The sequence below is a fragment of the Syngnathoides biaculeatus genome, chromosome 18, assembly GCF_019802595.1.
Source record: "Syngnathoides biaculeatus isolate LvHL_M chromosome 18, ASM1980259v1, whole genome shotgun sequence".
Classification (NCBI taxonomy): Eukaryota; Metazoa; Chordata; class Actinopteri; order Syngnathiformes; family Syngnathidae; genus Syngnathoides; species Syngnathoides biaculeatus.
Window position 1 is genome coordinate 8,830,941 of NC_084657.1, and position 27,973 is coordinate 8,858,913.

General features: G+C 46.9%; 4 protein-coding genes across 6 annotated transcripts; 2 read left to right on the forward strand and 2 right to left on the reverse strand.

The window, feature by feature from the left end:
• Positions 1–395: 395 nt before the first annotated feature.
• On the forward strand, positions 396–6,623 carry cdx1b (caudal type homeobox 1 b). 2 transcript variants are annotated; one of them, XM_061803704.1, is made up of 3 exons: positions 396–1,230; positions 3,620–3,768; positions 3,851–4,131. In XM_061803704.1, exons 1-3 carry the CDS (start codon positions 666–668, stop codon positions 4,016–4,018), a joined length of 882 nt encoding a protein of 293 aa, XP_061659688.1. In that variant the 5' UTR covers positions 396–665; the 3' UTR covers positions 4,019–4,131. The 2 variants fall into 2 exon arrangements, with proteins under 2 accessions (XP_061659688.1, XP_061659687.1); XM_061803703.1 differs by having other exon boundaries at positions 3,620–6,623.
• A 2,761-nt stretch (positions 6,624–9,384) lies between these two features.
• On the forward strand, positions 9,385–11,891 carry LOC133491945 (ribonuclease kappa-B). Its single transcript, XM_061803707.1, has 3 exons — positions 9,385–9,637; positions 10,599–10,681; positions 11,143–11,891. Exons 1-3 carry the CDS (start codon positions 9,560–9,562, stop codon positions 11,285–11,287), a joined length of 306 nt encoding a protein of 101 aa, XP_061659691.1. The 5' UTR covers positions 9,385–9,559; the 3' UTR covers positions 11,288–11,891.
• Positions 11,892–12,078: 187 nt separating this feature from the next.
• On the reverse strand, positions 12,079–14,698 carry ndufa2 (NADH:ubiquinone oxidoreductase subunit A2). The gene is made up of 3 exons (XM_061803708.1): positions 14,521–14,698; positions 13,545–13,651; positions 12,079–12,274 (listed from the first exon to the last, which is right to left on the reverse strand). The coding sequence occupies exons 1-3, from the start codon at positions 14,622–14,624 to the stop codon at positions 12,183–12,185; spliced, it is 303 nt and encodes a 100-aa protein (XP_061659692.1). The 5' UTR covers positions 14,625–14,698; the 3' UTR covers positions 12,079–12,182.
• A 719-nt stretch (positions 14,699–15,417) lies between these two features.
• LOC133492083 (A disintegrin and metalloproteinase with thrombospondin motifs 2-like) lies at positions 15,418–27,963 on the reverse strand. 2 transcript variants are annotated; one of them, XM_061804022.1, is made up of 25 exons: positions 27,676–27,962; positions 26,389–26,780; positions 24,650–24,830; positions 24,477–24,574; positions 24,332–24,415; positions 23,570–23,653; positions 23,339–23,492; positions 22,167–22,272; positions 21,939–22,082; positions 21,298–21,430; positions 20,962–21,075; positions 20,748–20,893; positions 20,422–20,514; positions 19,447–19,529; positions 19,150–19,283; positions 18,801–18,924; positions 18,456–18,536; positions 18,221–18,384; positions 17,496–17,655; positions 17,299–17,431; positions 16,973–17,180; positions 16,778–16,907; positions 16,591–16,665; positions 16,415–16,526; positions 15,418–16,222 (listed from the first exon to the last, which is right to left on the reverse strand). In XM_061804022.1, the coding sequence occupies exons 1-25, from the start codon at positions 27,734–27,736 to the stop codon at positions 15,706–15,708; spliced, it is 3,711 nt and encodes a 1,236-aa protein (XP_061660006.1). In that variant the 5' UTR covers positions 27,737–27,962; the 3' UTR covers positions 15,418–15,705. The 2 variants fall into 2 exon arrangements, with proteins under 2 accessions (XP_061660006.1, XP_061660005.1); XM_061804021.1 differs by having other exon boundaries at positions 24,477–24,830; positions 27,676–27,963.
• Between the last annotated feature and the right edge of the window lie 10 nt (positions 27,964–27,973).

Here is a 27,973-nt window from a genome sequence, read left to right on the forward strand (position 1 = left end):
AGTTTTTTTTTTCGCGGGCAAATATAGTATTAACGTCCAACGACATAAATGATATAATATATAAATGATGATGATGATGAATATACTGTAGTTGATTTACATATGATGAATGACGGAAACCTTTTAAAATTATGTAATAGTAATCGTGATCGTGAAGAGTTCTGTAAGAGGGGAAACAAATAAATAATAAATAACTCAACATCAAAATGATTATATAAATCTGCTTTTTGAATACGAAGTTATTAATTGCGGTACGTTATGAATCCAATAATGTGTACAAATTATTTCCAATTGATGTGAATTGAATTGTGATTTAAAAATAGGAAGTGGTCATTTTAATGTGAACGAAAAAGGAGTTTATAAAAGAGCATTCGTGCGTACAGTAGGTACTGCAAACTATGAAAATAGAAATATGAGATCTGGACGAAGTCATTTTTCAACGCACTTTTCTGGAGCTCATGTCACGATTTCAAAGTACGTTTTCGAATTTGAACATGAGTGTGGGCATCACGTTGGATGAAGTTTCAAGCGAATAGGTGCGCGGGGTGGGGGGTCAGGTGAGAGCCGTAAAGCGGATCACGTGACCGGGCCACTTTATAACGGCAGCAGGTGAAGACCCGCACTCGTACTCGCAGCAAGTCAGGTGAGCGCACCCCCCAGCCAACATGTACGTGAGCTACCTGCAACTGGACAAGGACCCCCCCATGTACCACCAGAACCCCGTCGGCAGACACCCGGGCCTCGGCCTAGGCCCGCAGAACTTTCCGGTGCCCGGCGCGGCCCAGTACTCGGACTTCTCGGGATACCCCCACACCCACCCCCACCACCACATCCACCACCACCACCACCAGGGCCTCGGCGCGGAACACCACCCGGTCCAGCAGAGCGCGCCGGGCGGCGGGGTCGGGGGCGCCTGGAGCCCGGCTTACCCGGCCGCTCCCCTCCCTCCCCCGCCGCCTCCGCACCCGGTTCAGCCCGCCCGGGAGGACTCGTGGGCCGCGCACCACTACGCGGCGGCGGCCGCCGCCGTCATCGCCGGGCCCTCGGCCAATGCCGTGGCCGGCGCCGGGGGGCCCAACATCGGCTTCAGTCCGACGGAGTTCCCCGGCCAGCCTCCGCCGCCCCCGCCGCCGCCGCTTCTGGCCCCCGGGCAAGGCTCGGCCGGCTCCCCGCAGAGGAGGAGCGCCTACGAGTGGATTCGACGCGCTTCCACGCCGCTCGCCAACCCCAGTAAGACACCCTCCCCCCCACAAAAAAAGAGGATTATTACTAACACATTAAAATGAATTGTAATTATTATTACAAACAACGTTATACAATATCATTTGCGTATAAATCATGGCAACAACACGAACTACAGTGAACACATAATCATCATTCTAAAATAATGACGTTTGTCAAAAATTTGATATACTCACATTCTACAATTACTTAGTACTATTATGATGATTATTATAAAGTTATTATGATTATAACTGTCACGAGCATCAGCTGACTTTACTCAATCACAGTAATTTTAAAATCTTGTTAAATTATTTAGTTATTATTATTGTTACATTTTTCATATTTTCGTGAGAAAATGCATATTACTATTGATTGTAATTAACGACACTGCGATTTGTTACATTTTAATAATGCAATAATAATAATCCCAATTATAATAAATCAATTTTTAAAATAATTGTCAATTAAAAAGGCAAAGTAAAGCAAATGTATTTCATTCCGGTCAAAACAAAGTATACGCTGTATATAGAGTACGCCAAATAAACACTTCCTTTTCAGTTGGACATGATTAAAATAAAAAAAAATAAAATAAAATATTTTACTGGAATACAACCCAAATACTCTGCATATTTGCACAACTGTGACCCTTAAAAGAAAAAAAAAATGGAGTTCCTGATTCATTGAATGCCTTTTTTTCTTCCTTCTTGTTAGTTTGTTTGTTTTTCTTCACCGAATGTCGAACCAGGGCGGGGACAAATTCTACGTTTTGTGACATAATTGGCCATCAAAGCTGATTCTGATTCTGAATAGATGTTGCTTTAAATGATGATGTACATGTTCAAATTACATTCTAACTGTATAAAATATAAATGAATGTAATGCCCGCGCGCGTACACGCGCACACACATACACTCATACACACACAATATATATATAGGAAGGAAACGGATGCTGTCTAAAGGTCAAGGGTCATCCCTACAAACATTCTAAAATAGATATTGTAATGAAAAATACATATAACGTTATTCACTTGAATGTCTATACGAAAAAATAAATATGAGCGGAGAGCGCGTCGTCCGTGCGCAAAGTTGCGGAAGTCTCATTCGACATCCGAGTGGTCGCCATATTGGCCGCATTTACTGTCCGTGACGTCACCGTGGACAATCGTCAATCAAAACACGCAGTGGCCCCGACTGTAGGACACGCCCCTTCAGACACGGAAGAAGAGAACATTGCACAACCGAGTGAACTTACCGACCGGGGCAATATTCCCCGATTGTTTCCAGCCATATTTAGATAACATGCGATCATGGCCAAATCGCCTCCCCGTCCACTCCCACGACGGGGAAGAGCCGACGCGATCTGAACAACGCTGCCGACAGTGCCGCACTCAGCCGCGTGCGACGACAACGCCGTAAAGCGCCCGGGCTCGGCGGTGTTGTTCATCGCGGACGGCGACGGCTACGAACGACGCCGTAAAGTGGCCCGCCACGGCGCCATGATAAACCACCTCGGCGCCCAAGATGAGCCACCCCGGCCGGCTGCGCCGAGCCACCCTGGCTGACAAGTTAGCTTATCATGGCGCCAAGATGGGCAACTTTACGGCGTTGTTCATAGCCGTCGTCCGCGATGAACAACACTGTCGAGCCGGGGCGCTTTACGGCGTTGTCGTCACACCCGGCTGAGTGTGGCATTGTCGGCAGCACCGCTGCCGTCCGAGAACCCGACGCGCAGCCTTCGCCGAAGCCATGACTGGCTAGTCGACACAGCAACCTTTACCGGCGAGCCCGACGCTGTCCGACACGCACAGACACATTTAGCACACCTGTCATTCGTACGCGGATCTTTTGTTACGTTATGGGAGACGGATTACGTGGTCTGCCCCAAACTTTTTTTTTTTTAATAATATCATTTTAATTTCATGACAGTGACCAGTAGGGCGAAAATTGGGACAATGTCGATTGTGCAAGAGGCGCAGAGATTCCCCAGGCGATTGGGGCCGCACACACACATGCACACTAATATACAGTACTGCACATCCACACAACATAACTTTGTATACACACACGCACGGCGCGGAGTCGATTGTGTTTGTTCTCTTGTCACTTTTTAACAAGACATCTGTCAATTTTGAGCAGGCGAGTGCGGCCATGTGTGCTTAGCGTTAATTGTCGATCACGGCGTGCTAACGACACGCTGGCGCATTCCAGGTGAGGAGTGCGCGACAGGCACTCGCCGACGCTAAAGAAGCCCCAACAGGGAGCCGACTTCATTGGAGCTAAATGCTAAAAGCTAAGAGAAAGTAGACAGAATTGGCTTCCCGGGTGCTAAACGGGAAGTAGACGGACGTGACTCACCAGGTGAAGAATGTAAACAGGAAATTGTGCACTCGCAGACGGGAAGACGCGCACGAAGGACAAGTACCGGGTGGTCTACACCGACCACCAGCGCCTGGAGCTGGAGAAGGAGTTCCACTACAGCAAGTACATCACCATCCGCAGGAAGGCGGAGCTCGCCAGCGCCCTCAGCCTGTCGGAGCGGCAGGTGAGGGGACCGTTCCAGTCCAAAGAGCCGCCAGCAGAAGTGAGTACACCCGTAAGTCTAACTGTCCAAACTGGGCCTCCAGGTGAAGATCTGGTTCCAGAACCGCCGCGCCAAAGAACGCAAGCTCAGCAAGAAGAAGCAGCAGCAGCCCGCTTCGTCCTCGTCCGGCAGCGTCGCCATGGTGACCAGCAGCAGCAGTGGCCTGGTGTCGCCGTCGTCGCTCTCCATCAGCATCAAAGAAGAGTTTTAAACCCGCCTCCCTGGTGGTTTTTCTTCTTCTGGTCGCCATCTGGCCTCTCCGCCAGCTCCATGGAACTTCCTGGAGAGCGACAAGGACAACCCGGGGGGAACAATGACCGTGAACCAGGGAGACGGCGTGACGTCGAAACAAAACGATAGTTAGTTACATTAGACTGTGGCGCAGGAGTTTAGCAACATTAGCCTGCTGATTACCTCCTGGTGCTGAACTAGCAAATGGCGACGTTAGGATGTTGATGCCGTGAAACTGTTAGCTTACCGCGCAAAGGTTTTGAACGACGGCAACTGGACTGTTTGTGTTCGTTGAAGACGTTTCCCCTTGAATCCAAAAGGCATCTTCAGTTCGAATCTTCTGATGCGGACTTGGGCCCCGCGATTGTGTTCCCTCAAGGTGGCCAACAATCGGGTGTTGCTGTTGTTGACCGGCGTGGTTACGAAAAAACCCGTCCTGTGGACCAAGGCAGCACTCACTCTTCTTGTGGCAAAACAGTTCATTGGCACCACTTTTCGATATTGGGACCTTCCTTACGGAAGACGATCGGGAATGTCTCACAACTCCTCTATTTCGAGACGCCTTTTCTTAGACCTCTTTCAATCCGGCGGTTCCCCACGATTCGGACGTTGTTGTCCCGGAAGGAACGGTCCTTCATCTTGAGACAGAAATGAACCACTGATTGTGGACACAAAAAGGCCTCCCGCCAATCCTGTGCAGGGGTTGCTTCGTCTCCCCAACATCGAGAACTTTTACACTCCTCACTGCACTGCACTGCACTCGAGTAAATTTCCAAAGAGAAGGACCAGCTCCAGAAAAAGGTCAGGCCTCTCTGAGCCTTTGTTTAGTTTAACGTGAGCTGGTGGGGGCAGGTCCAGTTCAGAGAGGTAAGGTGGGGCTGAACCATTGAAGGATTAAGAACAGATAAACCAAAATCTTACGAGTGAATCTAAAACGCACAGAAGTGACGCGATACGTTCCCCCCTACGAGCTCCATTTAGGAGGCAAGCGGCGGCATTTTGAGGGAGGAATGGCTGACGAGACAAGATCCAGACCAGATGTAACGCAGGCATGGATTACGGTTTCAAAGCGGTCTTTGCATAAAGAGACCTTACTTTAGCCATCGGCTCAATATTTTTTTAAAAAGCTGAACTTGAGGATCCAATTTAAGATCCAACTTCGAGACTGTTGGCTTGTGATAGTAGTCAAGGAATCCAAGTCAAGAAAGGCCCACTGGAACCAAAGTTCCAAGACTTCAGTTTTGAATTCTAAAAATGTCAGCAAGTCTTCAAGGTACTCAACACGTCCTCTTTCTTTAGTGGAACATAAAACTGAATCTGACGGTCAGCCACATAGAAATTAAAAGAAATCCCATGCATAGTTTCTCAGCAAATTAAAAAAAAAAAAAAAACAGCAATGGTGCTAAAATGGAACTCTGTGGAACTCCATAAGTGTGCGACTCCGAGCAACCTAGTCTTCTACCATACATAGACAATGTTGCCTCATTTTCTTCTATGGATTTTGTCCTTGGGGTGGACCAGTTTTTGTCCGAGGGTGTTATCAGGTTGAAAATTCATTGGGGTGATATGATGAGAAAGACACCTCTCGGATTCAAAGTGAAACGTCTCCAACCTACAAGAAGAGTCCAGTTGCCAGGATTTGAAATACAGTCTCAGATTACCAAGACCTGCATGAATGACAATCCACAGAGACACACTGAAGTACAAGACCAGGAACTAGTCTACTAGCTACCTTAATAGGGTCATGACAAATTGATGTTCTACTAGCTACATTAGCATGTTGACGCCGTCCAACTGTGAGGGTGTGAGTTAGCTTCTTTAGCAGTCAGATGCTATTCAACAAGTCTGTTAGCTACGCTAACATGCTGATAACATTCGGATGCTGTGCTAGCAATCAGTGACATTAGCATGCTGATGCCACTCAATGTCGGGATTAGCTATTAGCAACATTAGCATTTAGAAGTCCAATATCCTTTGAGATGATTGTGTGTTATTTAAAAGCTCCCGCCGCCAGCCAGCATCTTTTGTTTTGTTTGTCTTTTCATTTTTCGTCGACGCTTCTCGATCGGAACCCCCCTCCGCCCCCCGGCAGGCGAGAGAGGCCGGGATCAATCGAGGGACGCTCGTCTCATAAATCATTTTGATTTTCTTCCATCGTTCTTTCTCATACTTTCTTCCCGACTTATTTTTCAATCGGCAACCAGACCACATGACCTCACGCGCGCACACTCGCACTGATAGCAAGAAACTTCGTTGTGTTTGCTCTTTGAACGCCACACCTCAACAAGTGTGCGTGCAAGACCTTTGTCCTTTGCTGTATTTCCCATCGCCACATCTTAAACTTTGCTTTTGTGTCCACTGACAGAGATGAGTGCCCATCCTGACATTCTTCTTCACTGGTTTTAAATCTGCCTCCCGTTTGCGTGCGCGTCTAGCAGAGCCGCGCCGCCATCTTGACCTGCGGCCTCGTCAGCGGGTTTTAAAGGGCAAAGTAGCGGCGGCGCCAGGTTTCGCTCAGCGCTTGCCGTGGGCGGCATTTGGATGTACCCCCACCCCCCTAAACGCGCTACCGAGGTGGGCGGAGCTCACCGCGGCCGCCGTAAAGTTTTATTGAGGATGACGACAATAAAACCTTTTTTTTTTTTTTTCGGCGCAGAGACGCACAAATGTTTACTCACTTGCCTGACCTTTCGCACACGCACGCATGGACACGGACATACAAAGACACGAACACACACAGAACCTCATTCAAAGGGTTGCGTACACATATATATATAAAAAAATATATAAAATATATATATATATATATATATATATATATTATATATATATATATATATATATTAATGTATCCACGCGCGCATGCACATACCGCACACTTGCAAACACAAAAAGAAGCAAACAAACACTTGTACACGTGCACGAATATGCATGCATATAGGCACACTCGCGTATAAACAGACACACATGCCAAAAAGCTTGTGTATTTGTGTGTGTGTGTGTGACCTTCACCCCGGCGATATCTGGTTCCCAGTCGACACAAACGCCGTGTAGCAGGGCGCTAACGCGCTAGCTGAGAAAGGTCGTCGTCGCACCTCGCTTGAAACACAAAGAAGAAAAATGTAATTCAGCAAATCATGAACGCAGGACGTGCTGATTATGGCGTGCGCATTTATACATTGTGAGGTTATTTATACACGTTTATGGCATGGAGCGCCGTGAAAAAGTATTGGCTAACTTCTCAAATTATATACTGCATTTGCAAGTTTCCCCACTTGCTATGATATCATCAAGGAAATTTAATATCAGACAATTTTAAATGCAAGTGAACTTAAATGCTGTTTTTAAATAGTGATTTCATTTATTTAAAAAAAACTCCAAAATTATTCAGTTACCTGTGTGAAAAAGTAATTGTACCCATTATTAGTTAATTGTGGGTAATCCTGTCCTGAAAAAAAAAAAAAAAAACAGACAAAAGCGCTGCAAAACACACTTATATGCAATTATGATACGGTTATGTACTGCACACTTCCGGGCAAGTAAGGACATAACGCTACAATTTATGACAAATGATTATTATGGAAGCGTATTACTGCCACACCAAAAAAAAAAAGGTTGCGTATCACATAATTATGTGTAACGTTTCACATATTTATGTGAATCGTATCACATAATTATGTGTAACGTTTCACATAATTCTAATTTCGTTTTGTAACAATTCACATAATTCTGAAACGTTTCATATAATTATGTGAATCGTATCACATAATTATGTGTAACGTTTCACATAATTATGTGAATCGTATCACATAATTATGTGTAACGTTTCACATAATTATGTGAATCGTATCACATAATTATGTGTAACGTTTCACATAATTCTAATTTCGTTTTGTAACAATTCACATAATTCTGAAACGTTTCACATAATTATGTGTAACGTTTCACATAATTATGTGAATCGTTTCACATAATTCTCATTTCGTTTTGTAACGATTCACTTAATTCTGAAACGATTCACATAATTAAGTGTAACGTATCACATAATTCTGTGATATTTACACATAGTTATCTGAAACGATTCACATATTTATGTAAAATGCAACCATTTTTTTTTGGGTGTGGCAGTAATACGCTTCCGTAGATTATATACACGTATAATATGAATAATAACTTTGTGACATACTTATGCCACACATTTGTATGGCATGTTTCTGATAAAAAAAAAAAAAATGGTCCATCTTGCGACGCCTGAAATGAGTGATGATAATGATGATGATGATTAGTATGATGTGTGCACGTGCTGTCATCGTGTCTTTTGTTACTCCAGTTACCGAGCGGACGAAAGAAAGAAAACGCAGCCCCACATTTGAAGAAAAAGAAAAAGTGACGGCAGACAAAATGTCCACCGCTTTACCCCGCACCCCCGTGGCCACGCCCGCAGGCTTGTAAAAGTTAATAATTATCCATTCATCCATCTATTTTCTTCACTGCTTATCCTCACGAGGGCCCCGGGAGCGTTGGAGCCCTCGCCAGCTGTCAACGGGCAGGAGGCGGACGGGTCGCACCCTGAACTGGTCGCCAGCCAATCACAGGGCACATCGAGACAAACAGGCGCACTTGCAATCACACCTTGGGGCAATTTAGAGTGTCCAATTAATGTTGCACGTTTTTTGGGATGTGAGAGGAAACCGGAGTGCGCGCCCGGAGAAAACCCACGCAGGCAACTTGCAAACTCCACACAGGCGGGGCCGGGATTGAACCTCAGGACATCAGAACCGTGAGGCCAACGCTTTACCAGCTGCTCCACCGTGCCGCCAAGTTCATAAGTCTATATGGATATAAATATATAAAAGAAGAAGAAGAAGAACACGAACAACATCACAGGCTGTGAAATGACTTCCTGCATGAGGGTTCAGAGGTCACTCATGACCAGGAAGTCGACGCAACGTACACACAGTGGGTATGAATAAGCTTTCGTACACGTTTGCATATGTAGCTTCTGGAGCCATCCTCACCGTTACTACTACTGATAGTACTAACACGGGAGTTTTACTCCTTTCATACTAAGCCACTGTATAAATATGCATAGGTTGAATAATAACACTGTGCTTAAATATAGTCAAATGAAACTGAACATGAATAACAGTCAAATGAAATGTTGTGGGCATAAAATAATTGAAATTAATGACACGCTCTCTGCGCTCAGTTTTTTTCCCCTATGGAAATTGATATTATATGTAGTTTTCATAACACTATTTTAAAATGTATATTTGGGTGTCAGTCACAACGGATCAAATGAGATTTATTGACTGCGCCTGACCGAGGTGCACTTTCTACCACTAGGGGGCGGTAGCGCACCAAACACGCCGTTAAAACCGAACAAACGACGACGCTGTCAGAGAGAGATCAGCTGACCCAAGCGCCGGCTTTGCTTCCTGGAACGGTTTTTATCTTGGTTGAAGAGTCCCGAAAAAAAAGAAGGAACCCGTTGTTGCGTACAACTCGCTGACCGGGCAGGATGCCGTCGTTGCTTTTCTGCGGCCCCAAAATGGCCGCGTGCGGCATCGTCATCAGCATCTGGGGCGTCATCATGTTGGTAAGAAGCACACTGTCCGGGCGGGACTAGTTCCTGGATCAGGCCGGGAGCTCAAATTGCAACGTTTATTTATAAATATCTTCCGGATTTCCGAGGAGCGACGTGACGATGGTCGTCCGCGTCGTTATGTTTGATTTAATATATATATATATATATATATATATATATATATATATATTTTTTTTTTTTTTTTTGGGGCAATAGAAAAGCGGGCCGACGCTCCAGTGTGTAGACGGAGCCGCATCGTACAAACGCGAAAATGAGTTCCAATAAGAGTCGCGACTATGTTTGCCGTTTCCCGATCAAACCTACGCGTAAAGGTCAAATAACCACAGAAGGGAAAAGTGGAGTCCGTTAATCACGTCTTTTTTTTACTTTTTTTGACTGGTGGGGGGTCTTCACGTGACTTTCAGAATTCACGTGACTTTCAAAACAGGAAGTGCCCAAATATAGAAACGCAATCAGACTTACAATATTGCATTTTTCTTCATGTTGAGTGTCATGTTTTTTTTGCATGTGTGGAGGAGCAATTATTTGATTCAAACGAATTCATCATTTTGCAACCGTAGACGATAATATAATGTAAGCATTTTAAAAATTACGAGGCAAACTTTTTTTTTTTTTTAACACAATGTAAATGGAACATTTTTGGGTGAAAGAAAAATGTCGTTTACAATTAAAGTGTGAATTTGGTTAAAAATGGGGAGTTTTGTCTACTCTTACGTGAACGGAAACAATTGATTGAGATTGTAACAATCGAGCATTTTGTTAACAATAATGCCAATGACAAATGTGTTTACCGTTGTGGCGAATGGGCCCTTTTGTTTACAATTTATTGTGAATAGGAGTATTAACGTCAATAGACAATAACCTTCTGCCAATGATGAATTTGGGGATTTTTTTTTACAATTATGTAGCAAACGGAACATTGTTTGTATGACTCTGCTCTTTGTCGTCGCAGGCGATGCTGGGGATCTTCTTTAGCGCCAAGTCGGCCGTGCTCATCGAGGACGTCCCGTTTACAGAGGACGACATCCGCAACGAGTCAGTTATTGGACTTGATAATATATATACACACACAGGCATAGTATATACTGTATATATTTCACATTACACTAGTACTGAAGTAGATTTGATACATTTATTCCCAAGCAAGGGAGCGTATCAAAAAAGTGAAAGTACTGTTACCACTCTCAGTACTTTTTTATGAAACATATTGTATTAAAAGAGGGAACAATTTTTTTTAGTTCCATGCATTCAGCTTACCTGTTTGGTCTTCACTTATTTGAATATACTGTAACCTCCTACTTCCTGTCTTTAGTGACTTAATTGAGCACATTCACAATAATGAAAAGAAATTCATTGATTGATTAATAGTAACCGATGTAGGAGGAGGTTGGTATGTGGAACAAGTCTGGAATTTTTGAATGCGGCAGGTGCAAGAAGGCAGTTTCCTGTTTTGACAGGAAGTGGACTCACACGCTCGGTGTTGTTTTTCCCCGCAGTAAACACCCTCCCCAGAACATCTACGGTCTGTACAGCCAAGTGGGCATCAACTGCTTCATCGCGGCCGGCGTCTACGTGGCGGTGGGCGCCGTGTCGCTGTGCCAGGTTCGACTCAACAAGCGGCAGGAGTACATGGTGACATAAGAAGAATTCCAAACCCCCCCCCCCCCAATCCTCTCGCGGTGATCCCTGTAATTTATTTGTGGTTTCAATGTTCTCTGTTCCTGGATTTATTCCCCAAGTGCTGTTGGCACCTCGTTGATGTGTTTTCTGCATGTAGAAATGTGTGATAGGAAGTGCCGATGTCAAAATAAAAGCCGTGACGTGGTTTTGTGTGGGAATGAAGACGACCCAACAATCATTTGGAACCGTATTCTTTTGGAAAATAACCGCGGCTAGACGGAATATTGACAATGTGCGGCAAATGTGGCATATTTCACTGAGGGGTGTGTACGCTTTTGTTGCCGGAAGTTAAGTCATTAATGGCTGTATGTTGACTTAGTTCGAGGACAGTAAAGGGATGCCACGATCCATTTTTTTTCCTGTCAAGAATACAAAATTAAAAACGACAAGTCAGCCGTTTCTCAGTCAGAAGTGGGAAAAAAAAAACAATACATTGCCTCAATTACAAAATGAGTAACTTTTCATCTGATGGGGGTTTTTGTTTTTTCGTTTATGTAATTTTTTTGACAGGTGTACAGCAAATGTATTGAACGCTTGTGATTATAAATATTCAAACATTAGCCTAGCTATCCAACTCTGATCCTGAAATGGAGACGCCAGCATTTGGAAAAGTGGTTGATGGGTAAATGGGCTACGACCTACGCTGCCCCCCTCAGGGCACGAGAGTCACTGCAGAAGGTTCCCCAGGACCAGCAGGCACAGCAGCCCACGGCTGCTTCGATGCACCGTTGCCAAGACGACCACACAGTTCATGACTTGACAATACTTTATTAATTTTTACATAAACAAGCGAAACATCTCTCTCTCTCATCCACATCAGCGCATGACAAGACCGGTCCCGGTTTTGGCGCTTTCATCACGGCCCGGACCGAACCAGAGTTTGCAGACTTTGGGCCACTTGATCAGCAGACTTGTTCTCCAGGGAGATGCTGCGTTCCTTCCCGAAATCTGCCCATAAACACACGCAGACGCGGGTCTGAAGCGAGTCGACGCGTCAACTTCCTGCCGTTGGAGATCGCGAGGGCGGTTGGGAACGTTTGACCGCGGAACGAGATCGGACGCGCAGTCGCTCGCAAGTCAAGTCGGCAAAACGCCCCACAAAGTCAACGTTGGTTTTGTCCTTTAGCCGTGATCGTGTGGAACTCACGCGCGTTTTTTTTTTTTTTTTTTGCCCAAGTACATCAACGGTTTTGAATTTGAAAATCATATTTGCTTTATCTGACGACGAAGGGCTCCGTCAACGCGCGTGCAAACTTAGCAAGCTTCAGCACGTCCAACCAGGATAAGACTTGAAGAATAATTCTGAAAGTTTTCGAGAAAGTAAACGTACGGCACGATTTCCCGACCGGGCAAGTGGGAATTTTCACAGAAATATAGTAATTTTGCATTGATTAAAAAAAATGATTGTGTCCGAGTCAAATAGTGTTGATAATTCACGGCCGACATCGCATGAAACAACACCTTAACATACGAGTTTCTGATTCGCTGGAGCTCCACTGAACAAGCCAATGAGCTGCCTTCTTCTTCTATGGTGTAATGGCCGCCTCGTGCTTTGGTCATGAATAGTTGAACATCGTAATACATTCGAGGAAAATCTGAGGTAACAAAGTCCGAAGTACTCATACACACACACACATATATATATATATATATTTTTTTTTTAATACAAATGATAAGTGCTGTCATCGATGCCAATAATATTTTGACATGACACAATATTGTGATGAACCAGCGACATATCGGTCGTAAACAAATCCACGTTTGAAATTACACACTGATTTGGCAATTCATAGTTCCGATTGACTTGTGCTGAGGAAGATGACTTGCCAGATTTCCTGAGCAATAAAAATATTATTTAGCATTTGATTCATTTGCTATTAGTCATTATTTCATCATTTGTTATTGTGCCAACCTTTTGCCATATTTTTTTAATTCACTAGTTATTTGTTAAAAGTCATTTAGTATTTAGTCATTTTATTTGTTAGTCATTTATTATCATCCCAAACTATTACCATATTTTTTTTTTAAATGTAGACTTAAGTTTTTATTATTTTATTTATTTTTTTGTCACATGGATGCAATAATAAAATTATATGATGTAGGGATTATCAACAGCATGCAAAATTTGTCAAAAGCTATGGCAAGGTCGCCGCAAATGTTAACGTCGAGCCCTGCAGTCCCGCGCAATTCCCTCCCGCGACGCTTCGGCGCCACTCACCGTAACGGGCCCACAGTCGGGCCTCCACTCCGGAACATTCCCGGACCAGGATGGGCAAGTGGGCGTTGGCCCGCTTCAGGTCCACGTAGTGCTGCGCCACAAAGTCTCTGAAAAGTGGGGAAAAAAAACAAACAAACACTGAAGCACATCAAACTCGAATCACAAAAGCAAGATTGAAGATTCGTTCTTAAAACGCTCTGAACTTTTTTTTCCACTTCAAGTTTTACATCAATTGTTTTAATATCTTTGACTCATTCTTTAATTCGTGATTTAGCTGCAAATTCGTCAATCCACTAATCAGATTTTTCCCCCTCTTTTCCTGATTACCGACTTATTCTTTACACATACATATTGCTCAAATGCTGGGTTTTTTTTGTTTTTCCACATTTGTAAGGGTGCCTCCTATGACGTCACAACCACACTTCGACCAATCGGATGAATTCATAATAGGGAAAAAAAAAAACTTCACGCTTGACCTTTCACCTCTGTTCTATGACCTCTTTGACACACAAGATGGCGTCATTGGAAACTTCCTACTACGGCTGCAAAAAAAACATTTTCTCACGGAGTGACAACTTCTTTTCAGAAACGGATTATGACATTATAACATATGTCAGAAACTATGCAGAAATGTTTCTCATTGCTTAGTGGAGGAAAAGCAGAAGTCTTATTTTGACGAAACACAAACTGCTTTCATGAAGGACAACAAAACCCGAGTTTACTACTGTTTTCGTCATTTCTTTAGCACAATAAATGATTTACACAACGTACAGTCTTTAAAAGGTTAACAATTATGAAATTCGAGTAGATGAACTCGACAAATGAGTCGTTAGTTGTCCATTCATCGACGAATTGACGTTAGCATTTAGCATCTGCTAGCCGCTTGTCAGGTCGCCGAGGACAAGGCGACTTTGTCTCCTTCGTCTACGTGCCGTCATATGCGGCAGCATGTTTGCGGTCGGACCGGGGGGCTCACCTAGTCCCCTGACTTGCGGCGGAGGTTTGGCAGAGGTGGATGCGGATTTCGCGGAGGTTTTTCGCTAAAGCAGAGCCGAGACCTCGGACGACGGCGGCCGCCATCTTGGCTTATTGTGTCGCACAACATGGACGCTAGAGCCCAGTTTTTGACCTGGCAGGCCCAAGCCGCACTTTCGCCCCGAATTTGGCCGGACAGGCAGCTATGGAAAGCATTTTAATTTACAAAATCTTGACTGGATATGCGTTGAAATCTGTAATTCAAATTTGCCTCGTCAAAACGGATATTATATTTCTCTGAGGACAAAGGATGTCATTTCTCACATTTATGTGTATGGAGTCATGACAGTCAAATGCAATTCATGTTTAGCGAATTGTAGCTCTCGCTAACGCCGCTTTGATATATCTACGATTGGATTCCGAAATATATTGCAACTGCTTTGAAGCAAATTTTAGATAGCGCAAAGTAGAGTAAAAGATACTCTATAATAATATCTGTAATCCAGGCCACTCAAAAAAAAAAAAAAAAAAAAAAAAAACAAAGATGCTACAACTAATTGTCTTCTCAGCTCGATCAGAAAGTTCTGATGTACAGTTTATATAAAAAGTCGACACGGCATTGTTTCAAAGCCAGTTTTTTTCCATTAGATGAGATCAAGATCAATCTATTCATTATCCAAGCCACTTATCCTCACAGGAGCGCTGGAGCCTATCCCAGCTCGACTACACTCTGAACTGACATTTAGCAAAATAAAATTACGACATCTGATAAATTGGTCAATCAATTTAAATAATATGCAAGGATAAGCGGATCAAAACATTGGATGGACTGTGAAAAATAATATTTTTGGGTCCCTTAAAGCTTCCAACAATAAAAATAAGGACTACAGGCTGAACATTTGACTGTTTTACAACATTTCATTTTTATTTGTTCAACTTCACATAGAAAAAAACTGCAAAAAAAATTGTAGTTTTTTTTGTCACCATCTTTTTAATATGTGTAAAAAAAAAGTGAAAGTAAATCATTGTACGTGAAATGGGAAAATATCAGCTGGCGATGGATCGAAGTCATCTCGTGGTTGACTTTATCGGAAAAATTGAGGCTTTGAACTTTTATCCGATTCCCGAAAAGAAGCCGGCGCCACCAATGCGGACGAACGGGGAAGAAAAACGCTGAGAAGGCGTCCTACAAGGCGCCGGGGCGGCGCCGCCGTCCGGGCTTCCGCAGCTTCTCGTTCAGAAGCTCCTGGATGCGTTTGTTTTGCGTCCGCTCCCGGACGGGCGGCACCCGGGGCACAAAGTGGCTCTGCGGGCCCCTCGCCCCGTAAACTTCCAATCCCACGATGCTGTAGGAGACCTCGCCCGCGGAGTCCTTCGCCATCTTTGGCGACGTCGCCCGAAAGGGGGACGAACGTCCGCCGGCGGGGCTCCTCCCGCTCGGGACGCCGGCCGACGACGTGGCCCCCAGCGGCGGGGTCGGCGCTGCGTTCGCCGTGGCGGTTACCATGGCAACAGAGGTCGCCACCGCAGAAGTGGGCGTGGGCTTCATGAGGGAAAGCGGCGGCACGGTCGCAGGGGCGACGAGCGCTTCGTCGTCGTCGTAATCCACGTAAATAAAGTCGGTGGTGCTGGGGGGCGGAGTCGCTGTCCACGTGCTGCTGGAGGGGGAGGGGCTCGGCTGTGGCGTCACTGTGGTGGAAACACTAAAAAAAACAAAACAGAAAGAGCACGATGACAACATTGCGAAGACGTCCGAACGCCTTCAAGAACATACGAACGCTAGCAAACGCGCAAATGAACACTTGTGTGGAACAAAGATGAAGACGACCGAATCAACCAGTTCCAGAACCACTTCTAAAACTGTACGGACACTCCGAAACGCGGTTACAGGTCACCTGAAGTTGCCGCAGGACTTGCAGCATATTTGTCGGTAGGCGGCGTTGGCACAGTTGCGACTGAGCGCCTCCATCCGGCAAAACGCCGAGCGGTCGGCACGGCAACGCTGCCCTGCAGAAACAACAACCTCAGCTGCCGCGTAACAGGAAGTGCAAGCGGGAGGAGTCTGCCCTACAGGAGGCGGTCTTTGCCGGCGGGGCGTCGATACTGGATCTGGACAGCCATTGGACCATGAAGTTCTTCGGGTCGCCTGCAGCACAGAAACAAATATTTGATCTAATTTCAAACAGGTAGAATTTCAACAAATTAAAATCTCGAGTCCGGACTGTACGCACGGCATCGGACACGTGACGAGAGCTTACCGCCACACGCTGGCGCTCGGCAGGTGCGCTTGGCGATGGGCGGGACGAGACTGCAGTTCCCAGAGGACCCCTCGGGCCGGACGCAGGCTACTTGACGCTCCTGTGTTCCGTTGCCGCAGGTGACGGAACACTGCAACGCAGAAGCTGCATCACTGCCGTGTACGAACCCGCCGTGCCCCCCGCCCTCTTCCTTACTGGAGTCCAGGGCCCGGCTCGCCACACCGCCGGGCACAGGATGCGGTTGCAGGGCCGCTTAGCCTCCGGCCGGCGGTCCTGGCAGAGTTCGCTGTTGACAGAAAGCCGGCGCCCGCCAACGGGCACCAGCTGGCAGCCCACCCAGCGACGCTGCCAGCCACTTTGTCCACAGGAGGCGCTGCAGGCCTCCCAGCCGCCGGTCATCCAGCTGATTGGTTGAGAGCAGGAAGCGCTCAGTGTGTTTTACAGTCCAATCACAGATCACAGAGTGTTACTATGGTGATGGGATGTCACACTCGGTTGAGTGTTACCGCGACGACTGTTACCGTGGCGGGCTGCAGACATCAGTATTGCAACTGCGTGTGATGGCTCTCGGTTTGGTGATGTTGGAGCAGAACGTTCGCTGGACCATCACCCCGTCGGCCTTCCGGCGGCATCCGAAGCGGGTGTACTGTTTCCCTGGCGACCACAGGAGGAGTCAACCGGCGTCTTCTTTCCACAGCGAGCGGCGCCACCCCCGTACCTCCTCCGCATGATTGGGAGCACTGAGACCACTGCTTGAGCGCCCACTCGTAGAAGATGGCGTCCTCCTGCACCAGGTTGGACTCCAGGGAAGAGCGCAAGTGGTCCCGGATCACGTACTTGTAGGACACGGTCACCTTGGCGTCGCCGTGGGAACGGAGCTGATGGAAAGAGTGCTTGTCACGCTCCGTATATAATTACGAAATAGGCAGCACGGTGGAGGAGCTGTAGAGCTTTGGCCTGACAGTTCTGAGGACCGGGGTTCAAATCGCGGCCCCACCTCTGTAGAGTTTGCATGTACTTTCTCTGCGGGCTCCAGTTTCCTCCCACATCCCGAAAACGTGCAACATTCATTGAAGACTCTAAACTGCCCCGTCGGTGTGATTGTGAGTGCGACTGTGGTCTGTCCTTATGTGCCCTGCGATTGGCCAGCGACCAGTTCAGGGTGTACCCTGCATCTTGCCCGAAGACAGGTCTGATGGGCTCCAGCATTCCCGAGACCCTCATGAGGATAAGAAAATGGATGGATGGATAATAATGAAATAGAGGGGCAAATGTGAATATCAGTGATTCTGAATATGTGTGTAATCAGGTTCTCGCGAGTGATACGTGACATTTCGTCCCTGACAAAACTTATTTTCCTTGAAAAAAAATCCAATTTCAAGTTGGACGCTGCGTCTTCACGTGTTTAGCTTCACGTTCCCAGACCCGAGGTCCAGGACTCACCATGAGGATCACGGCGTACTTGAGCGGCCCCTCAGTCTGGACCACCTCCTGTTCCTCGCTGTGGGTGTACTGCCAGGCAACGCCCATCTCCACCAACAGGCGGGACGTCGGCTCCGTGCCCTCGTCGTTCAGGAACAGGTGGCCGCTCTCCTGGTTTTTCACCGCTAGAGCGGCGAGAAAGTCAGGGCCACCTGCTCTGCGGGATCCGCGAGTGGCACGGGAAACGACAGCCTACCGAGGACGTGAGGGGTCCTACTGAACTCTTGCACCAGGAGGTGTCGCGCCCCTCGAGGGATCTCCAGGATCTTCAGGTAACCTAGGCCACAGCCGACAATCAACCCACTCAAAGACACTGTGCAAAATTAGACTTGGAGGCACTCCATTTCTGCAAATAATATTAATTTGTGATCATACTGCAACACTAAAAGACCGTTGACACACTTTGGTCTTCTCCAATACTCCAGGTTGTGTTGAATTTGAAATCACTCCCTTTGGTAGTGGCGGCCGGACCTCATTTGATTTCCGGCTTTGGGGTGCCCTGGTCGTCGAGCTCAACATTTACCCGTGATTGTCATGTCACCTGTTTTGTTGGTGCCGCGAGTGAAGTTCCCTTTGACCACGTGACAGCGGGAATGATCTCCACCACACACCCCGCAACGGTCCTCCTGGAGGTCCGACGCGATCTCACCGTCGCAGCCTACGTGCTGCGAGGAGGTCGGGAGGCGACGAGATGGAGAGTAGCAAATAGGACCAGTCAACAGGGGTAGGAGACGAAGAATTGAGATGATGAGACGAGTGGGAAAGGGAGAAAAGCAGACAGCAGAAATCAGAATGAAGAGACATCTCTTAGTCGCCAACTGGCGCGGACACGAAACTCAGGTGGAAAATACAACGACGAAATCCAAGACAAGACGAGATGAGATAAAGACCTCGCACTCTCCCCGAACACACACGCTGTAGGCGTCGTTGTAGGAGCACAGCGTCCCGTCGTGGACCGCTCTCTTCATGGACACCACTTGGCCCGTCTCGTTGGAGCGGCAGAACAGATTGCAGCGTTCGTCAGCTGGTAAGACACGGACAAGCGTGGGGAGTGTGACAGTCAGGCGCAGTCCTGCCCGGGGATCCCACGTGTCCGTGGTTTCAAAGAGAAGACTACATCCCCCGGATTACGGCCGGATGACTTCAACATGTGCGGCGCATGCGTGTGCGTGTGTGTCTGTAGTTACGGTCGGGCTGTTCGACGGGCAGCCACTGATGTTTTTGTCCTTCGTGTTCGAAAACGTCATCCCAGGCGCTACACTGCTCCGCCCTGAAAGACACCACGTCATGCCAAGTCATTGCGGTTCCTTCCAAGTCACGCCACATTATCTCGAGTTATTACAGATCATTGAGTCATCCCGGTCCAGTTCGTCAAGTAATCCCAAATGGTTTCGTGTCGTCGGTGGTGCCGAGTCATTTTGAGCCGTCCCAAAGCATCAAAAGATCATTCCAATTCATAATGTTTTTCCCCGTCATTCCAATTTATTTCAGTCATTAGGTCATTCGATACTTCCTCCCAACTCAATTCAGGCATCAAGTCAGTCAAATCAATTCCAGGACATTCCAACTCCAGTACAAGTCCTCATCCTGATGAAATTCATCAAGTTCTTCAAGCTCATTCCAAGATACTCCAAGTCTCCGTTACTGATCAAATCATGCCAGTCCTCAGCTCATTGTGATTCATCACATTATTCCTGGTCATTCAGTCAGTCAGGTTTAGTCATTCCAGATCATTCCAAGTTATGTCAGTCATTCCAGATGCTACACTGCTCCACCCTGAAAGATACCACGTCACGCTGTGGATTCTTCCTGGTCATGTCAAGTTATTCCAGTCATCACCTCGTGCCAATCCACTAAATTATTCCTTGTCATTCCAATTCATTTCAGTCAGCAAGTCTAAGTCTTCTCAGGGCATTGAATCAATTGCAGGCGGACTCTTCTGTTTCTTTTGTCCAAAACAACCAGACCAGAACATTCGCAGTTCTCTCTTCTAGGGCAACCAGAACAGTATAATTCCAATCAGTTCAATGGCCTAAAAACACGACGACGGGGCAGAATGATGCTATTCAAAGACAAGTCGCCAAGTCTTTCCAAATCAAACCAGTCACGAACGGATTCCAGTTACCTCTTCGGTCCACTTTGGACTTTGGATTTTTACTGACCTGAAGTCCGTCAAGGGTGGGCACTGCTGTTGCTGATTGCACAGTTGGAACTCAAAACTGTTTCCAAAGCAGGTGCGCCCCCCGTTGGCTGGCCTGGGGAGAGCAAGATTAAGCCTCTTTTACTGTGTTTGAAAAACATTACCCAACTCATTAATCCCGCAATTGGGAAGGATCTACATGTATATAGTGGACTACATAGGTGACTAAACGGGACATCTTGAATTTCTGTTAAAATTTCAACTCACTATATAGCGCATGATATTGTGACTAGAGAGTGAGTCCTAACACAGCCTTCAACTTTGCGTTTCGACGAGCCGCTCACTCACGGCGGGCTGTCACACTCCCTGTAGCGGATCCGGACGCCGCCCCCGCAGGTCCTGGAGCAGCTGGTGTAGGCGCTCCACGAGCTCCAGCCCCCATCTTGTCGCAGGAGGTTGGCCGTTAGCGTGATGCAGAAACCTTTGAAGCAGTGCTGAGGAAGACGGAGATGTTCGCCGTGGATATGGTTCCGTTCAGAACACCGACGAACTGGGCACTCACCTTGCCGGTTCCGCACGGTGTCCCGTCCAGAGGCGGACCCTTCTTGGATCTACAGAAAAAAGGATGGTTGTAGTCGCTGCACCACAGCTGCTGGCAAGGCTGCGTGTTGGGATACTGACAAGAACATCAAACAGAGCCCAGAGTGGATCAGCACCTTTCTAATAAAGAGACCAGCACAGGTATTCCTCATAAAGAAGCCAAATTAGACGGCAGAGAGAGGGCTGCGTCCACAACCAGAAAAATGCCAACTACACTGATGACAACAAAAACAACAACAATGAGAATTGCAATGGAACCAACTGTGACAAAATGTAAAAGGTCAAAGTTCAAACTTACAGCATTGCAGATTCCAAATCCTGGGCCAAAGTCAAAGCTGCACTGCTGCTCCATGGAGTACTCAAACCCTGGCAAGAGGGGCGGAGTCGGCCAGTCCGGGTTGAACGGGTCGTCCCGGAGACAGTCGTACGTGCTATAACCGGGGAAACACAAGCGCTCGCAACATGAGGACGGGACAGGAAGTGGACAAAGGTAGACTGGAAGGGACAAGGAAGTGGACAATAAGGTGAGAGGAAGTGAAAGAAAGGACATGCACTGGAAAGAAATGGGGCAAAAAGTGGACAGAAAGTGCATAGGAAGTGGACAAGACCTGGACACACAGGACAAGGGCACAAGGAAAGCACAGGAAGGGGGGGCAGACAATGGACATAAAATGCGCCAGGAGTCCACAGGAAGGGGGCAAGTAGTGGACAAGAAATGGACAGGAATCAGGCAAAATGCGAGCAGGAAGTGGACAGGAATTAGGCGTAAAATGGGACAGTAGGTTAAAAAAAAAATGGGGCAAGAAGTGGCCAGGAAATGGACAGTAAGTCAAGTGGACAGGCAGTCAACGAGAAGTGGACTAGAAGGGGATAGGTAGCGGGCAGGAACTGTAAAGAAAAGAGGACAGGAAGTGTAGCATGATTGTGGTCTTGTCTCACTGCAGGTACTTGTGCAGCTCGCTCCAGCTGCATCTGGACCAGTGGTAGCGGTAGAATGTGGCCTCCACCTGCGGTGACATGATGCTGCCCAGGGACACGTCGTCGTCACAGTCGTTGGCCTCGCCGTCGTGCTCCATTCCCAACCTGAGCCGGGACACGTGGCTAATGCTAACGCTAGTGCGGATTAACCGCACCAGGATTTTGTGTTTACATGTTTGTGCGCCTCACACGTGTCCGATTTCATGGGCAGCGACGAAAGCTGAAGAGAAGCCATCTTCGAAGACCAGGACACAACTTTGGTGCATCTGACACATTCCCGTGACCGGCGCATAGCCTGCACAGAGCACTACTGTTACTGGAATATCAGTGCTAGTATTATGCTAATTGTGCTCAGACTCGTGCTACGGTAGTTAGCGGGCTCATATTAGCGTAACCGTTTCTGTTAGCCTTAACAATAATGCGGCCTTATTTGTAGTTAGTATCGTAGTTATAGACTTAATATAGTTATAGTTGAAGTCATATTAGCCTTACTATGATCATTAGTAGTGTTAGTAGTAGGAGTCATATTAGCAGTAGTAAATTGGTAGCTGTATTTGAAAAAGTAATATTAGCATTAGTATAGTGTTAACATTAGCAATTATATTACTGTTACTATCAGCATTAGTTTAATGTTAGCCGTAATGTAACGGTCACATTAGCATTACTAGTAGCATTTGGACAGTGCTAGCAGTAATGGTAGAGGTTATGTTAGCATAGTGTTAGCAATTGTAGTGGGTCATATTAGTAGTAATAACAATATTAGATCAAGCACGGTGTTGGCAGCAGTATTTGCAGCAGTAGTCGAGCTCAGATTAGCATTAATATAAGCATTAGTACACTGTTAGCGGTCGTAGGGTCACAATAGCATGACTATTAGGACTAGCATAGTTTGGGCGGGAAGCGGGGTTGCCAACTGGTTAGGGTTAGCCCTCACAGTTCTGAGGATTTTGCATGTGTACGTGATCTCCGGGTACTCTATTGTCTCCCACATCCGAAAAATCCATGCTAGGTTCATTGAAAGCATCCGAAAATTTGTTGGATGGACGTTCGTTTGTTTACTCTCCATGTGAGGGCACTTGGCTGGTGACCATTTCGGGGAGTACTGTGGAGTACTGTGGCTCTTGCCCAAAAACAGACGGGAGAGGCTCAAGTAGTCCTGACAAGTGGTATGGAAAATGGACGGGCGGATGTCGTTAGCAGTAGAGGTCATATTAGCATTTGTGCCGAGTGAGCAGTAGTCGTGTTTAGTGGGAATATTAGCATTATTATAGAGAATATTAGCATTACCGTTAGTATTAGCATTAGGATTGGGTCACAAGAATTAGCATAGGGTAATATTAGCTGAATACTAGCATTGGTACCCTGCATGCCGGAGGGTCCAAACTCTCGTCTGCTCAGGTAGACCAGGTGGTCGTGCTGCTGGTTGGGGTTCTGCTCCCTCTGCTGGATGTACGACCAGCCACAAACGTTCTCCAGACTCCTCTGGGCATTTCCCACTGAGATGAGCTCCTGGGACTGGAGGAGAAACCCGCCGGGAGTTTTCACAACTATCGATCACTATTTCACTTCAGGCTGAGCATTGTTAGCGGTACCTTGGATGGAGACAGCATGATGATTCGCACCAGAACGATGTTGATGTTGGCACCGAGGGATTGATCTTGATAGATCTCGTTAACCTGCAACACATCAGAATCTGCTCGCGTTCATCGCAAACTTCAGCACTGAACTCGATCCCTGTTTTCAGAGGTGGGGGACTCCAGAGTCGACGAGACTGAAGGCGACAATTTCAGGATTCAGGACTTGCTTGGCTAAAACTTATGAAAGACTCCACTTGACCTGGTATTCATGACACTGGACTTGACTTTGACAGATTAGACAACTTGTCAAGTGTTCCTGTTGACCATTTTCGAGATAGCACGCCAATTGTTTTGTTTTTGGAACAAAAGCTACCGTTTGTGCAAACCGGCAACCAATCAGGATGCCATGATGTGGAATTCGGACGCGAATTCGTGAATGACGGTTTCATCAAATTGAGCAAAAAGAGTGACTACATGCGAAATCTTCAATTCAAATATAAGACAAGACTACAACAGCAACAGTAACTTCATTTGTCACGATAAAATCCATTTTCAATAGACGGGTACGCCACGTTACCTTCACAGTTTACCTCACCGGTGGTTGGTCAAAGCCTGAACTAAATGGCTGACATGTATGAAATTTGGTGACCGGCTTGATTTTTGCCACGGTAACGCGGGGGTCACTCAAAACATGACGATTAAGACTTGCGACTTACTTTTATCATGACCGGCACACACAATTTGTGACTTAGTCCCACCTCTGACGCGTCCACTTACGATGTTCATCAGCGTCAGAAGGTATTTCTGGACGTGTTCTTGTCCGTGAAAAAGAAGGACGGAATAATCCACAGCGAGCAGGACCTGCCGAGGTGGTAGAATGAGCGTTGTGATTGGCTGCGGAGGGGCAGGCAATTTCCCTTACCTCCATGTTGAACATATCCGCTTCTTCGATGTAGCGCCGCTGGCGCCGACCTACAGTGGATTTGGACCTTAGCTGATTCAAGGAACCTAAGAGAGGTCCTGATGACACCACAAGGAAAATCTCAACAGATTTCAGCGTGGGATTGGACGACCACGAGGAAGAGTTCTTCTCACCTCGCAGGAAGTCAGCAGTTTGATTGAGTGCCCGTCGTTTGGACTTGATGATAGCGGACGATGGATAGACGATGTGCCGTCTTCCTTGTTCATCATGATCGTCTACTCTCTGACCTCCGAGCCCCCAGCGATCCAACGGCTCGATGAAGAACTCCTCCTCGCTTGTTCGGATCATCCCAGCCTGCCGACGCACACGCAATCCACCAATCTGTTGGAGTTCTACAGAATATCTACTATATTGTTGTTCTATAAGATCTATAGTCATTTAATCACAACCTACTAATGATCTACTGAAGGGTTAGCAAATAGCCCTTGGCCTCCTGGACGTCTACTGAAAATCTAACAAATATCTAATAAGTGTTTACAAAGGTCAAATGATCTACAGAGAATCGACTGGAGTTCTACCGGGCATCTGTCCAGGATCTCCAGCTGGTTTACAGAAAGTCTACTGACGATCTATTCAGTGTTTACTGAAGATTTACTTAAGAGCGACAGAACATTCCAAAGATCTCCTGAAGATTGGCTGAGGACCCACAGAAGACCTAGAGAAGATCCACTGAGAGCTTACCAAAACTTGACTGAATCCAGTACCTGTGTAAGTGTTTATTGAAGATCTACAAAATACCGTATCTATTAGGTACATCATCGGATAAGGATCAACTGAGGATAGGCTGAATGTCTCCTTGGGGTGTACTGAGTATCTACTGAGTGTTTACTGATGGTCTGCTGTGGTTCTACTAACCGTCCACTGAGGGTCTAGAAAGACTCTAGAGCGGCTGCGGCAGATTAAAGATTGGGATTGAAAGTGAGTGGTGGAGACCAGAACAGGAAAGTGTTGGGCAGCCATTTCAAAATAAGAGGGTGTAGGAGTTAGAGCAAGGAGAAGTCCTGCCCTTGCGAGTGTTTGTGCAGCTCCTTCCTTTCAACAAGTCTCATCTTTCCACAACATCTGGATCCCATCACAGCTGCACTCCGGCAGTCAGACGTTGAAAAAGCCCCCAGTGCGGCCAGTGTGCACGTGGCCGCCGCCGCTTTTACAGCCTTCACTCGCTCTCTCGCTTGATCTCTCGCACTCTTCTCTCCTTCAGTACATCAGCTACTGGATCTCACATTTTGACCCAATTGCTTCCGAGCCTGGGTCGTGAACGACGAACCCCAAAACATTGGAGGAGGGTGGTCCAGTTGTCTCCGTTTGCTCACAAACTGGCCCCGCTTGGTTGAACACAAGGCGGTTATATGAACGGCGGCAGGTGGACACACAGTTCATCGGACCTCCTGCCATCTAGTGGAAGAACATTTCATTGTTCTACCTGTCACGATACGTCACTGGCACTGAGAGGTGACCAAGGAGACATTATTTGTTCTTGATAAATCAAGATTTTCGAACCGATGAAGTGAAATTGGATCTCTTTGTGATGATACACCACGCCCACACTGTGTGTGTGTGTGTGTGTGTGTGTGTGTGTGTGTGGTTGGGGGTCACTGGGGTCGCATTGCCCCCCCTCTTTTTTACCCTATGGACCCCTTTTCAGGAATGGAAAATGCCGATCACACCCCGAGGTTTGTTCTTCGGGATGAAAAACTAGCCCTGTCGTACACATATTCGATGCTATTCTTGCTATGATACGACTTGACAGGCTACTGAGCTAAGCTAATGAGCTGCCAGTTGGGTAACAGAATCTTAGTGACGCTAACATGCCAGCAGCTACCAAACGAGGTTTTTGAGAGGCAGCACCCACCAGTCCATCACAGTTGCTCACGGCAACGCTTGCGCCCTGCATGTTGGACACGCCCCCCGTGTACAGGCAGCCGGCGTCTCCAATCGGCTCTGAGCGCTGGAGCCCCGACTCCTCCCACCACTCCATGGTGGCTCGCGGGGCCACCAGGCGGCGGTTGGCGCGCAGCCGCAGGTGCAGCTCCCGCCCAAACACCGTCACGTTGTAGAAAAGCTCCGACCCGGACTCCGGCTCAGGATCCGCCGTGTCCGTCCGTGACGTCTTGCTCCAGGGGGCGTGTCTTTTGTCGCGGGTCGGGAGGCGGGCGGAGACCGACGTCGACAGGAAGCGCCCCCGCGCGTCGGTTCTGACCGGACGAACCACGCGGAACTCGGACAAGACCTCATGGAGCGCATCTGAGAAAGACCATCGCTTTATTGAATGATCACGTTTTTGAAATGAAAACATCCCTGACTAATCATTGCTTTTTTAAAAAAATAAAAAAATCCAAAATACAATCCTACAATGTAATCATCAATGATTAGTTTTTCAAATGAGAAACTCAATCCATCATGTGATTAAAAAAAAACACACACATTCCATTACATCTTTCTTTCTTTTTGAATGAGAAACACAATCAATCATGTCATTCAGCAATTAGGTTTCTTCAAAAAAAAAAAAAAAAAAATCATACCATCGATCAGCGATGACATTTTCCAACGACAAACTCAATCGATCATCTTCACCTCATTGATAAGTTTTCCAGCTGTCACAGAAAAGACTTTCCAGCGCGTGAACTGCAGCCTGGAAACTTTCTGGAAGGCTCCGAAGACGCCTCCTTGTTCCTCATTAGAGGAGATGGGAGACGTCGCCGCTGGGATTCGACGATTATTATTTATGGCGTCTTTGTTATGCGGACCGAAGCTTTTCTGTTCGATGGAAATTGTTCTTCGTGGACAACGCTCGGCCTGACACGGAATTCTGCAGATTCTCAACGTCTGTCTTTGATTTGAGCTTGGAACCGAAAGCTCCTGTAAATCGTCCAAACGTGAAATAAAGCCCCCCCAAAAACTGGATAATTAAGCGCCCGCTGCCATTTTTTTCAGCCTTTCCAAACTCAATCGCGAGAATATTCAAGACACATGCGCGGTCCGCAACACACTCAACAACTTCATCATCCCATCAAAATGCATATTTGTTCTCCGGACGAATAACGTCAGCACTGTGAAGAAAGTATGCCGCGGATTGCGCGGCGCATTTTCTTTTCAGGCGCAAAATATGACAATATGAGGAGTACTCGTGGTTGGTTACCTGTGCTGACGGCGGCGACGCGCACAAACAAAATGAACACCGTGCACACGAACAAGTCCATGTCTTCACGTCTTCATGTCTTCACACGGGATCACGGCGTCACGCGTTCATATCTTTTTTTCACGTCCTCACGTACCGGGGACTGACTCTCACTGCGCGCGCGTGCGTGGGCGCGTGTTCACACGCAACCGACGAGTCCTCTCGACTCCTGACTCCGCCCACACGCTCGTGCATGCGTTGCGCGTGTTTGTGCGTGTGTGTGTGTCGCTACACACTCAAAGTCAGTGAGAAAGAAAAC